The 13414-nt window shown below is 33.1% G+C and overlaps 1 protein-coding gene across 1 annotated transcript; it reads right to left on the bottom strand.

Moving 5' to 3' along the window:
- Window positions 1-686: 686 nt before the first annotated feature.
- On the bottom strand, window positions 687-8011 carry LOC131046283 (cytochrome P450 CYP72A616-like). The gene is made up of 4 exons (XM_059212934.1): window positions 7934-8011; window positions 1889-2130; window positions 1229-1535; window positions 687-1079 (listed from the first exon to the last, which is right to left on the bottom strand). Exons 1-4 carry the CDS (start codon window positions 8009-8011, stop codon window positions 687-689), a joined length of 1020 nt encoding a protein of 339 aa, XP_059068917.1.
- Between the last annotated feature and the right edge of the window lie 5403 nt (window positions 8012-13414).

Below are 13414 nucleotides of genomic sequence, written 5' to 3'. Positions count from 1 at the left end.
ATATTACTCTTATGTGTACAACTATTGGGGTAGCAATATATATGCATTTGAGTATTTCATATTAATAATTTGTCTTATCACAAATATTAAAGGTGAACACAATAAATACCTTGTTTCTTTCCATCAAATGTGAATTTTTTTCCAAAGGTTTTAGTGTTCAATATAAGTTTTATTTTACATAATAATATGTTGTTTTTATAACAACAAATATTTTTTTGTGTTCAATTATTGGTCCTTTGGTGTTGGATATAAAGGTTAGAGATAACACACACATATGATTACTAATAGACATTTGGTCCATTTAAGTTGCATATAAGTTATATTTTACATGAAATACGATATTGTATTAATTACAAATAATATTTTTTCATTCAACTAGTAGGGATTTTTAGATTAAGTTTTGGTCCAATCTTTAAAAAGTCATTTTTGGAACTGTAGAAGTGTTATTTTTTCGAGTTGCGTGAGGAGTCACGCCTTCAAACCTTAGTTGTAGGTAGTTAAATGTCCATTTTACATTTCTCAAAAAAAAAGTCTTACATATTCCATGTGACGACTACATATTGACACCTTAAAGACTACTGGTCCCTCACCCCTAATGCTATTTAAATTTTCAAACACAAAGAGGAAATTCTATGCAGCACTAGTCTCAGATATTAGTCCATGCGGAAGATAATCTGAGCTCCATATTAAGGTTTCACAGTAGGTAAAAGCAAAGGAGCGTGAGTATAAGTAGGTGAAATCACAAAATAAAATCTTTGTAGAATCATGGCCAAAACTATTTTTGCTTCCAACAAGGCAAAATTTTGGCCCACACAGATAGTTGGACCTGCACCAAAGGGCATGAATGCCATTGGATGCATTGTATACTTTGCAATTCCTTCATTAAATCGCCCTGGGTTGAAATCTTTGGCATCGTCTCCCCACAAAGCAGGATCATGGTGAATCGCCAGGATCAGAATCTCAAGTTCAATGCCTGCAGGAATTGAGATCCTTCCAAGTTTCATCGGCTCACTTGTCGTTTGGAACACACGAACTACAGGTGGGTAAAGTCTTAGGGCCTCATTTATGATCATTCCCACCTGCAAAACATTCATACAATATTTTATAAGACACCCAAAATACTGCAATTAAATCCTGATCTCAGTCTTGATTTTATTAGAGCCGACAAATGGCCCTTACCCTAATTTATTATTTTACTAATTTTAAAATGCTTTGTGGTTTTCCTTACAATTTTGAGGTGACTTAAGCTGTCTGCATCTGGGTAATTGTGATTTCCACATACTTCCATCACTTCTCTGCGACCTCGCTCTTGCCAATCTTGCATTCCCAGCAATGTTATAGTCCATGTCAACAGTAGTGATGTAGTTTCATGACCAGCAAAGTAGAAAGTCTTGCATTCATCAATGATTTCCTCTGTAATCAGGCTTGCATTACATTTTACATTGACTCTCCCCTGCTGCTTGCTCTCAGACATCATCAAACCAAGCAAATCGGCACCATATCCACCTGTTTTTTCTGTTATAGCAGTCTTTTCCCTGGCATCTATAATCTATCTCAAGGATCTTCATATTTCTTTCTCCACATTCCAACGCTGCCTATTCTTTGTAGTAGGAAGAAACCTGATGAAAAGAGTTACTCTCAGACAATGTGGATCAATTTAAGAAATCAAAAGAAGTTATAGATCTGAATAAACCCTCTTGAAGTACCCAAGAACACTACCAAATGCACATTACTCATGAAAGACAAAGACATTTGAGATGGGATGATATAGTTGAAAAATCGGTGGAACTCTCAAGTGTGAGACAAATGTTGGAAAACCTCTCATTTAAAAAGGACAGCGACAATTTAAGATTGACAATTATAGTGTCACAAAACTGAAGTTTGTCACCTGAAACCCGGAATATAAACACTGCGAAGTGCGTCACCTGCAAGAATCATCTGTACGGTCTGCATTTCAAAGATGTGTTTTCCCTCTATAAAACTGCTTCCAAATACTGTGCGAGAAATAACATCTGCTGTGAGATCGTGGAACTCCTTTTGCACATCAACTTCCGATTCACCTGACAATATCAATTTACTCCATCCATCCAACATATGGGCACTGCTTTTCACAATTGTTGGAATCATCCCCTGCAATTACAGATATAGTATAATTTAGTATATAAGTTTCTGACATTCTGAATATAGATATCTTCCTATGCAATTCTGAATATAAATCTTCCTATGAAATTCTGATTATAAATATCAAATTAGAGAAGAATTTGCAAAATAATATGTATAGATTCTAACAGAGAAGGTTTTCTTTGCAGTCGTGTTTGAACAGTGTTGCTATTCAAAAAACACCAGCCAAGACATCTCAAATCAATAAAGCAGGGTCTCCTATCCACTAGTAAGTAAATTAAATCACAAGATTAAATTTTTTATTTGCAATTTTTTTCTTCAAGGTGAATATGCTGAATGAAAAGTGATTGGATGTTGTTAAGTGGCATTTAGCTATGGTTATTAGACAGAATTTCAGCGTGAGTAGGACATTTGATTCAGTTATCTTTTCTTACATTTCCCTAGAGTTGCAGATTTCCTGACCAAATAGGCATCTGACCATTTGCAAGGTTGGAATGTTGTGGATAGAGAAGATTTGTCCTTGGATTTATCTAATACGTTTAAAAAATTAAATGTGAAAGATAAGGCTGATCGATTGACTGCTATTTGTTGAACAATAGACCATTTCTATTTTGTTTTGTTTTTTAATTATTAATAAATTTTAACCCTTTATGAAAAAACAAAATAATTTTTTTTAAGTAATTACTCGATCTCCTATGTATCTCTTTTCGATTGCTTGAAAAACACCACACATAATCTTGCCTCTACTAAGATATGACCAGGGTCTTGCATTGAGATATAACCCTTCAATAAAGGTATGCCAAAACAGGGTAGTGCGGGCATCCTGGAAGCATAACTGGCTTAATTCTTCATCACAGACCAACAAACTGCATTGCAATTTGATTTTTTTTAAGTATTCGGCCTTAAGTCCTATGACCCTACACTAGACATCCTTAAGAGTTGGCTACAAGATTAAAGACTAGAAGCTTCTTAAAACTAATTGCATGTGTTGGTGTAAATAATTATTCATCTTGGATATTATTACACCTTACTTAAGTATACTTAGATACATGCATTTAATAGTAGTTTGGGTATGAGACACTTGGGTGTTTGTGCCACATTGAGATAGTGTGTGTAGGAGAATTTCCACCTTTTATGGTGTTGATCTTATCTTCTTGTTACATTCCACCTCATGTGGAATATTTTATTGTTTTTCCTACCTACCCACACCTATTTCCTACCCACCCTTGTTTCTTATTGAGCCACATGTCATATTTGTGTGCGCACATATCCATATAGCCTTGCCTATATAAATTTCCTACATACCCTTGTTTTTTATTGAGCCACATGTCATGTTTGTGTGTTCACATATCCATATAGCCTTGTCTATATAAGCAGACTCATCTACATTGTTTGAACGGACAATCAATCAACATCTTGTGATGATTCAGTTGATCAGTATTTTCATCTTGATAGAATACAATTTATTCTTATCATATATTTTGTCTCTCTTATTTGTGTTTTCCATTGCCTTTAGATCTTGACAAAATCTCACATGGTATCAGAGCCATTAGAGTGTCATTGGTTTGTCAATTGAGAGAAATTTAATGCTATTTGGGGTTGTATATTTTGGATCTTTCTATTGCAGGTTTTTATTGGAGCTTGTTGGGTCAAATCTGAGGTCACCATTGAATTGAGGAGGTCCAATAAAGTCAATTTTGCTTTTTGTTTCATCCAAATCGGACTTTGAAGGCCAAATCTAGAGGCATTTGAAGTTTGAAGCTGCGGTGGAAATTTTTCGGAAATTATAATTTTGCAGACAATTTTCAAATAGTGATATCTCACTCATTGAGACTCCTTTTTTCGAGATTTTTTTTTTTGTTTTGGAGTAGAATTTCGTGATCTGTACAGTGGTGTAGGAGTTTTCTGATTTTCGGATACATATTTTTCTGAAATCATAAAATCTCGATTTTTACAACTTTGGAGGCTTCGTATGGGCTTATATGGACTCCTTTTTAGGTGTTGTTTTTTTTTAAAGTGCATAATTTTTTGTCTACTTCTGTAATCTGCCATTTGTTTGCAATGATTTTGAGTAGAATTTGTACTTTCAATATTTGGTCATTTTTTGGCCTATTTGGCAATTGTAAATGCTTAGATCTCAGTTTGATCTTTTGCATAATTAATTTGAGTCTATGAGAGCTTCAATGGGCTAGTTGTAAAGTTGAAATCAAAATTCCACTTTGCCATTATTTTCAAGTGCCGACATGATCTTTTTATGGGGGGTCAGTTATTTATTTATATCTCTTGGTGAAATTCCATTCGGAGGCATCTTCATCTACAATATTCTACAGGGCTTCTTTGTTGGTGGCATCATTTCCATGTTTCCACATTTGAATATTTTATCATGATGTATGCTCTTGCTTAAGCAATGTTGTACTCACACTATCATAAAGTGCCACACCTCTTTGTATCTTGTCATTGTTGACTATTTGATGTAATCCTCTTGTACACATAGATTAGGAATATCTTGTGAGACTTGGTGCATGGCTCCAGTTGAGACTTAGATTGTACACATTTGTGCATGGCTCCCGTGAGAATTGGATTATACCAGTATTTCTGTCATTTATGAGTATCTAGATGATGCTCAAAGCAGGTTGTCTCCATGCCTGATCTTTATTTTGTTGCAGCGAGTGATTCATCGTCATCCACTTGGTACCTGGTTTTGTCACACTTTGACATTATTGGTGCAACATTAGCTCTCTTTCTTCCTTATGGGGAGGTATTTTGGTCATCATTATTGGATCATCTTTTGCAGGAGATTCGAAATTGAGGGGGGGCTTCATGGTCTCTTCTTCTCTCTTATGGGGAGGACACATTTTTTGTTTTTTTCATTCATCATTGAGAGCATTATGTGCTTGCATCATCTCCCTTTTAGGGGAGGGTTTTTTCCCATTGAGTTTCTCTTTCTTTCTCCGTTTATAGGAGATTGCATTTGCATTTGTACATGGATACCTAACATGACCTAGTAGCCGGGACCAATCTTGCATTGCTTAGTTGCATTGTAGACTTTAGTGCATTCCCCTAAGTTGCACTTAAGGGGGGGGTGTTGGTGTAAATAATTATTCATCTTGGATATTATTACATCTTACTTAAGTTTACTCAGGTACATGCATTTAATAGTAGTTTGGGTATGAGACACTTGGGTGTTTGTGCCACATTGGGATAGTGTGTAGGAGAATTTCCACCTTTTATGGTGTTGATCTTATCTTGTTGTTACATTCCACCTCATGTGAAATATTTTGTTGTTTCTTCTACCTACCCACACCTATTTCCTACCTACCCTTGTTTCTTATTGAGTCATATGTCATGTTTGTGTGCTCACATATCCATATAGCCTTGCCTATATAAACAGGATCATCTATATTGTTTGAATAGACAATCAATCAACATCTTGTGATGATCTAGTTGATCAGTATTTTTATCTTGATAGAATACAGTTTATTCCTATCATATATTTTTTCTCTCTTATTTGTGCTTTCCATTGCCTCTAGATCTTGGCAAAATCTCACAGCATGCTTATTCAAAATGATTTCTAACTTTCAATTGTGATGGGAATCAGGCTCAAACACTCTTAACAATTCTTGTTATGACGCTTGAGTGCAAAATTTCACATTGGGGACATTCTATGGGGCAATAATTGGTCATTGAATGCTTGGGGATCTACATAACCTGGAGATTAAACCTAATCAGGGGAATCACTCTGGCTCTCTGCAAATGGTAAATGTCCAATGAACAGCTGTTGCATACTTGAAAAGAGGGCTTTATCCTTCTTGGTTGGATGTCGGCACAATAATCAACCCTAATGAAATTTTCAGGAAAGGTGTATGCAAAGTAGATCTATGTTTATTTATTAGTAGGAACATGATAGATTTCTCTGTAAATTGAATCATTTTCGTCCTAATGAGGGGAATCACCTTAATTGAGAATCTACAGAAGCTGGAGATTACACCCAAGAAGGGGAACCACCCAGACTCTGCAAGTAGTAAAGTTCCAATGGTTAGCTCTTGCATGCTTGGAAGGAGATCTTTATCCTTCTTGATTGAGTGTTGATCCAACAATCGAACCATATGAAATTTTCAGACGATTGATACGCAAAGTAGATCTATGTTTATTTATCAGTAAGAAATTTGTAGATTTCTCTCTAAAATATAATTGAATATATTTATTAGGTATTTTGGTCCTAATCTAGAACATAAATAGAAACACTCAGTGCCTTACCTTCAAGATATCCATATGGAAAGCAGGATTGATGATTTTCCTGTGTTGAGCCCATTTCTCACCTTTCAACAGCACAAGTCGCTTTCCCAACAGTTATCTAAATAGGGGATTAACCGGAAGCCTTGGATAGTTGCCAAATTTAGTGGACAGTATCTCCTTGATAAGCTCAGGGTGGGGAACAACCAACCTGGCATGAGGCCCAAACCAGAAAATAAAATCCGGACCTATATCATATCTAACAAGTTTATTAATCACTAGGGTTTTTAAAATCATGCATTTTCTCCTCAATCGACAATTATTCTAAGTTCTAACAACACCCCAGCAAAACAAATCAATGGTACTATGCAGAAATTCCACTAATATGGCTAATAAAATGCCTAAAGCTTAAAAATATGCAGAATGCAAGTGTACCATATGTTTTAGTCCACTGGTAAACATAGAGAAGAACTCGAGGGAGTATGTCATGTGAGCATGGCATGGGTTTGTATTTCTGCTCATCGTTCATTCTGGATATATCTGTGGAATTCCCATAGAATAGCCTTTATGGAGGGCCACTGATTCCTTGAGCTTCGAAGGACTTTTTCACTTGCAGAGGCTTCCACCAAATCGTTGTTGCAATCTTGAGCAGAAACAAAACTAAACTACCACAAACAGCCACCAAAATGCAAACTACCCACTCCATATTCCAGACGTGGCCAACACCCAGTAATCATTTGGTTGTGGAAGCTTCAGATTTATATATCAGGAAGGAGGGAGAGTGGGCTCCAAGAGTTTGCCGGCTTTATTAGAAATGAGGAGATGAAGACAGGAACACGGGCCCAGAGGAAGTCAGGAACACGGTCCCAGTACAAGGATACAAGTCAATGCAAGCTCAAAGGGTCGCACTGGCCGGCAGTTTGTGGACATGAAGAGTAACCAAGGGTTCAAGGGTCTGTTAGCACTTGTATTCCACCAATTAGGTGCAGTGGTTACGGTGATAATCAAATATAATTTGGATAATTTATTTGGATGGCTAACAAATCATAGAAAATGTAAAGATATGTGAAAATTTTTATATAATTAAAAAAAAAGTGTGTTAATATTTATTTAAAAAATTAAGATAATTTAAAATGTAATATGAAAATAATAATTAAAAAAAAAACTTATTAAAAGCACAAAACTAAAACAAATCTATTAAAAACAAACATATAATAAAAAACACAAAATTAAAAACAAACAAATTAAAAACTATAAAATTAATATTATTTTTGTGATGTTATTATGTATTAAATAATATTACATTTTTATTATAATATTTTATATTATTATTAATGTTTGACCCATCTTTAAGTCGAGAGGCTTCTACAATGGCAGCAAATTTATGCGTCAACATTTGGGGGTTTTCAATAATTTTGACAGTCGTTGGTTTTCAATTATTTAAGGTTTAAAATGATCATCAACATATTAATATTCAACTTTTGGAAAGATATATGGATTGATTCTTCTGTATAGTTGTGTGACCGGTGAAAATGTGGAGACATTTACAACTGACAATCAAAGGAGAATATTGGAGTACCTTTTTGCGAGTGGAAGGAGAAATCCATGTTTGGAGGAAATAGAGCGCATTATTGCAGATCTGCAGGGCCATGGTCATGGTCTATTGGTTTCAGAATGCCACTGCTAGAGAAAAATGGATGAAAAAATCATGTGAGTAGCCGAACAGATTCATGTTGTTGTTGTTTACATTATTGGTTTTAAAACTAACCTAAAAAATGCATATTTTAGCCTCAAGATTGCCTTCAGTATTGAAGGCACCAAATTGGACTTCTCTTTTCCGATCGAAGAGGTCATCTGAGAAAAGCTATGCACAGGTATGAAAGCGCGTTGACATAGTTTGGCCTGTCTTTTAAATTATATGTTTATTAATAAGATTGTTGTAAATTTATGAGGAATGTGTATTAATAAGCAGCAAGAAGAAGATCGTAGGTATTCATCGGTAAATCCGTCTGACGTGAGAACTTTGGAATTATTTCCTCTGCATCCCAGTATGTGACGGTGTTGGCAAGAATGGTTTTTCTTTTGCTTTTGCTTTTGTGTTAGGGTAGAATCCCAATAAAAAACCTTGTTCTTGCAATTATAGTGAAAAAAAAAAAAGAAAAGTTATGGTCCACACAGAAAAACAAATTACCAAATTAGGTTCATCTTTGTAGTTGTAATGGTAGTTTTTAAATCTGGGAACACTTTAGCAATGTCTAGATTGTTAGAAGTTTTCCTGGCTGATTGATATAACTTTTTGTCATAGATTGTGATTGAAACTTTGTTCTGGGAGTTATAGTGCCAAAACAATCAGAATGCATATTTGATTATATATATTAATTAATTAAAAATTAATTTTCTATTTAAAAAATAAATAAATATTATCAAATTTGCATTTAACTCATAAAAGGTCAAATCAGTATAGAAAGATTTTCAGCTAATTTTTCTAACATCAGATATTACAAATTTAAATACATAAGATCAATAACTTTTTGAAATTTGTGAAATTAAAAATTTAAGCCATAAATGAATAGAACCGTTTATTAAATATTTGAAAATTTCTCAATAATACCAGCTGATATATTTCATAAAAAACTTTCCATAAAAAAAAATCCATAAAAAATTTAAAATACAATAACTTATTTAAATATAGTGTATGTCTCCAAGCATTGACAACTTTTAGTTCATTTATTTAGGGAACATAAGTATTATTATTTTAATTATAAAAATGACAGATAAATAAGTGGGAGATTGAAATATTGTTACTCAAACTAAAATGCAGCTTGAGGTAGCCATGATTTAGAGGTCAAACGTTTCCCAGGAAGAAAAATCATTATTGTTACAACCTTAAAATTGAGTTGTATAAAAATAATGAGTAGTTTTAAAGAAGTTTAATCTACTTGATAAGAATGATAAAAAGAAAAATAAGAAATAAAAAACTGAAAAATGGATATCCTATTTTCAATGCATCATTTTAACTAATTCACGGGTAGAGGAGGGTTGATCTGGATTGGGGTTCTAGAGGGATTCTTTAACATTTATTCATTTGTGAATTTTTCTAGGTTGACATTTATTCATTTTCAAAAGATTTAGGGTTTTCATATAATGTTTGGTTTTGTTGTATTTAATTTAGGATTTTGCATTTTCTATTTTTGTATATGTTGCATAGTATGTTTTCATTAGGAATAACTTTTAAATCTATTTTACAACTAATTATTGATTCATTTAACAATTAAAAAAATTCAAAATAAGGAAAAACAATATTCATCAGAAAAGTACATAATATTAAAGACTTTTTAAATATTTTATAAAAAATGATTATAAGTGTTATGAATGCATTATCCTACAATAGTTACCTACTAGCCTTACCTTCAAACTGAACTCTAATTAACTATAACCTTAACCCCTAAACCTAATCTCACTAATTGAATGCCAACCCTAACCTAACCTTAAAGTTAACTCTAACAATATAATTTTTAAATTTTTTAAATTATATCATAAAGGTTAAACCCTACATTAATATTTTGGTTTGATTACCATTAGGCTTTGATAAACATTAAAATCATACTCTAATCATTGTTTTAGTTTTAAATTTATTCTAAAGCTAATTATTGATTCATTTAACAACATTAAAAAATACAAACCCTAACTATAATGAAAACCTTACCATAATAAAACCCTCACCTTGACAATATCTCTAATCTAGACCTAATTGAACTCTAAACCATAACTTGACCCTAAACTTAAATATAACCTTAACTTCACCCTTACTACAATTCTAACCCTAACCCTTAACACTAACACTTAACCTATGATACAAACCCTAACCCTTGAGATAATCCTAAACGTAACCCTAATCCTAAGCCTAACCATAATCTTAACCTTATCCCTAACCTTAACCCTAACCATGATATAAATCCAAACCCTAACCATTATCCTAACCCTAACAATGATGTAAACCCTAACTACAATCCTGACACTAACCCTTAACCCTAACTCTAACCCTCTAATATAAAACCCTAAATCCAAAACCCTAACTCTAACCCTCTAATATAAAACCCTAAATCCTAACCCCTAACCCTAACTCTAACCTTAAACCCTAAATTCAAAACCTAACCATTAACCTAACCCTAACAATGATGTAAACCCTTACTACAATCCTAACCCTAACCATTAACCTAATAACCTTAAACCCTAAACCCAAAACCTAACCATTAACCTAACCCTAATAATGATGTAAACCATACTACAATCCTAACCCTAACCATTAACCTAACCCTAAAAGTGATGCAAACCATAACCATTAACCAAACCCTAACCCTAACCGTGTTGTAAATCCAAACTGTACCCATTAACTTAACCCTAATAATGATATAATCCATAAACATAATCCTAATCCTAACCCTAACCCTATGATATAAACCCTAAATCCTTAGCATAACCACAATCTTAACCCTAACCCTAGCCTTAACCCTAACCATGATGTAAATGCAAACCCTAACCATTAACCTAACCCTAAAAGTGATGCAAAACACAACTATGACCCTAACCCTAACCCCTAACCCTACACATAATCCAAAGCATAACCATAAGCCATAAGCCTAAATATAATCTTGACCCCGACCCTAACCCTAACCATTAATGTAAACCTAAGAATGATATAATATCTATCTATAATCCTAACCCTAACCCTTAACCCTATGATATGAACCCTAACCATAGACATAACCCTTACCATAATTCTAAATATTAATCCTTTGAACCACAATCATAAACTTAGCCATAATCGTAAACCTGATGCTAATCCTAACCCCAACGTTGTGATATAAACCCTAACCCTAAATGTAAAACTAACCATAATCATAAATCCTAATCCTAATCCCATGATATAAACCCTAAACCTAGAAATAATCATAACAATAATACTAAATCCTAAGCCTAACCATTAACCTAACTCTAAGAATGATATAAACCCTTACTACAACCATAACCCTAACCATTAACCTAACCCTAAAAGTGATACAAACCATAACTATAACTCTAACCCTAACCCTAACCCTTAACCTGAGTATAACCCTATGATATACATCCTAACCCTACACATAATCCTAACCATAGCCATAAATCCTAAGCCTAAACATAGTCTTAACCCTAACCCTAACCCTGACTCTAACCATTAACCTAACCCTAACAATGATGTAAAATCTATCTATAATCCTAACCCTAACCCTATGATATAAATCCTAACCCTAGACATAACCCTAACCATAATTATTAATGTTAAGCCTAACCACAATCTTAAACTTAACCATAACCCTAACCATTGTGCTAACCCTCACCCTAACACGGTGATGTATAAACTACAACCCTAAACATAAAACTAACCATAAATGTAAATCTTAATCCTAACCATAATCTTAACCCTAACCCTAATCATGATGTAAATCCAAGCCCTAACCATTAAACTCACCCTAACAATGATGTAAACCCTACCTATAATCCTAACCTTAACCCATAACCATAACGACCCTAGCCCTATGATATAAAGGTCCTAACCCTACATATAGTCTTAACCATAACCCTAAATCCTAAGCCTAACAACAATTTTAACATTAATTGTAACATTAAACATGATGTAAATCCAAACCCTAACCATTAACCTAACCATAAAAATGATGTAAAGCCTAACTATAATCCTAAACCTAATCCTTAACCCTAACCCTAACCACAATCATAACCCTAACCTTATGATATAAACTCTAATCATAGAGATAATCCTAACCATATACCTAAAAATTAAGCCTAACTAGAACCTTAATCCTTACAATGATGTAAATCTAAACCCTAACCATTAACCTAATCCTAACAATGATGTGAACCCTAACTATAATTCTAACTCTAACCTTAACCCTAGACATAATCCTCACCATAATGATAAATCCAAAGCCTAACCACAATCTTAACCCTATCCCTAATCTTAATCATGAAGTAAATCCAAACCCTAATAATTAACCTAACCCTAACAATGATGTAAACCCTAACCCTAATCATAGCCCTATGATATAAACCAGAACCCTACACATAATCTAACCATAACCCTAAATCCTAGCCTAATCACAATCTTAACGCTAAACATGATGTAAATCCAAACCCTGACCATTAACCTAACCTAAACAATGATGTAAACCCTAACTACAACCATAACGCTAACCCTAACTACAACCATAATGCTAACCCTAATAGCAAGACAAAATGAACCCTATTCCTTATTGAATTAGGCCTACTATTTTAAACCAAACCAAATCCTAACCCTAATAGTAAACCATAATGAACCCTAATCCTTATTGAATTAGGCCTACTATTTTGATTCCAATACTAACTATACTTATAAATCTAGAATTGAACCAAATGGAATCCTAAACTATACAAAAATATATATATTGAAAATAATTTATGTCATGTCTTTCAATTCATGGTGCGACTGCTACTAGCTTATATATATGTAATAATATATATAGAATAAGCTGAGAGGTATCCTTCTCGAGGCACCTATTGCACTTTAATGTTGATAAATCAATAAAAAAATAGGCGCTTCTAGAAGGATACCTCTTGGCTTATTCTATATATATTATTAAATATATATAAGCTAGTTTATAGTTTTTTATTATGTGAGTTGATTATAATTCTAAAACTTAAGTATCTTATGCCTAAAATAACATTTTAATTTATTAATTTATGAAAATTTTAAATTAACTATTTTAACTATTTCATTTCTTGTTATATTTATTTACCTCATATTTATGTAAAAAAAATATATTTATAAATATTAAAATTTACAATATCTTACTCTCATATAATAAATATCCTTGAAAAATATTTTTTCCTTTATAAATATTATATTCACAATATATTATTCTATGGACATTTGAAATTGCATTCAAACAATGAATACAAATACAATGAAATATTAAATAAATTTAAATTAAGACAAAATATCTGGTGCACCCAATTTTCATTTATT

This window comes from Cryptomeria japonica, chromosome 10 (genome assembly GCF_030272615.1).
Source record: "Cryptomeria japonica chromosome 10, Sugi_1.0, whole genome shotgun sequence".
NCBI lineage: Eukaryota > Viridiplantae > Streptophyta > Pinopsida > Cupressales > Cupressaceae > Cryptomeria > Cryptomeria japonica.
Note: the sequence above shows the minus strand (reverse complement) of the source record. Positions and strands in the feature narration are given on the sequence as shown.

Bases quoted from the DNA above. Each gene is read 5' to 3' on its own strand.
- LOC131046283 (XM_059212934.1), bottom strand. From the start codon at position 8,011: ATGACCATGGCCCTGCAGATCTGCAATAATGCGCTCTATTTCCTCCAA. The intron at 2,131-7,933 runs GTACTCCAATAT...CTGTAATTGCAG, and splicing joins CTCCTTCCACTCGCAAAAAG to GGGATGATTCCAACAATTGT. The intron at 1,080-1,228 runs GTAAGGAAAACC...AATGTTTTGCAG, and splicing joins GCTTAAGTCACCTCAAAATT to GTGGGAATGATCATAAATGA.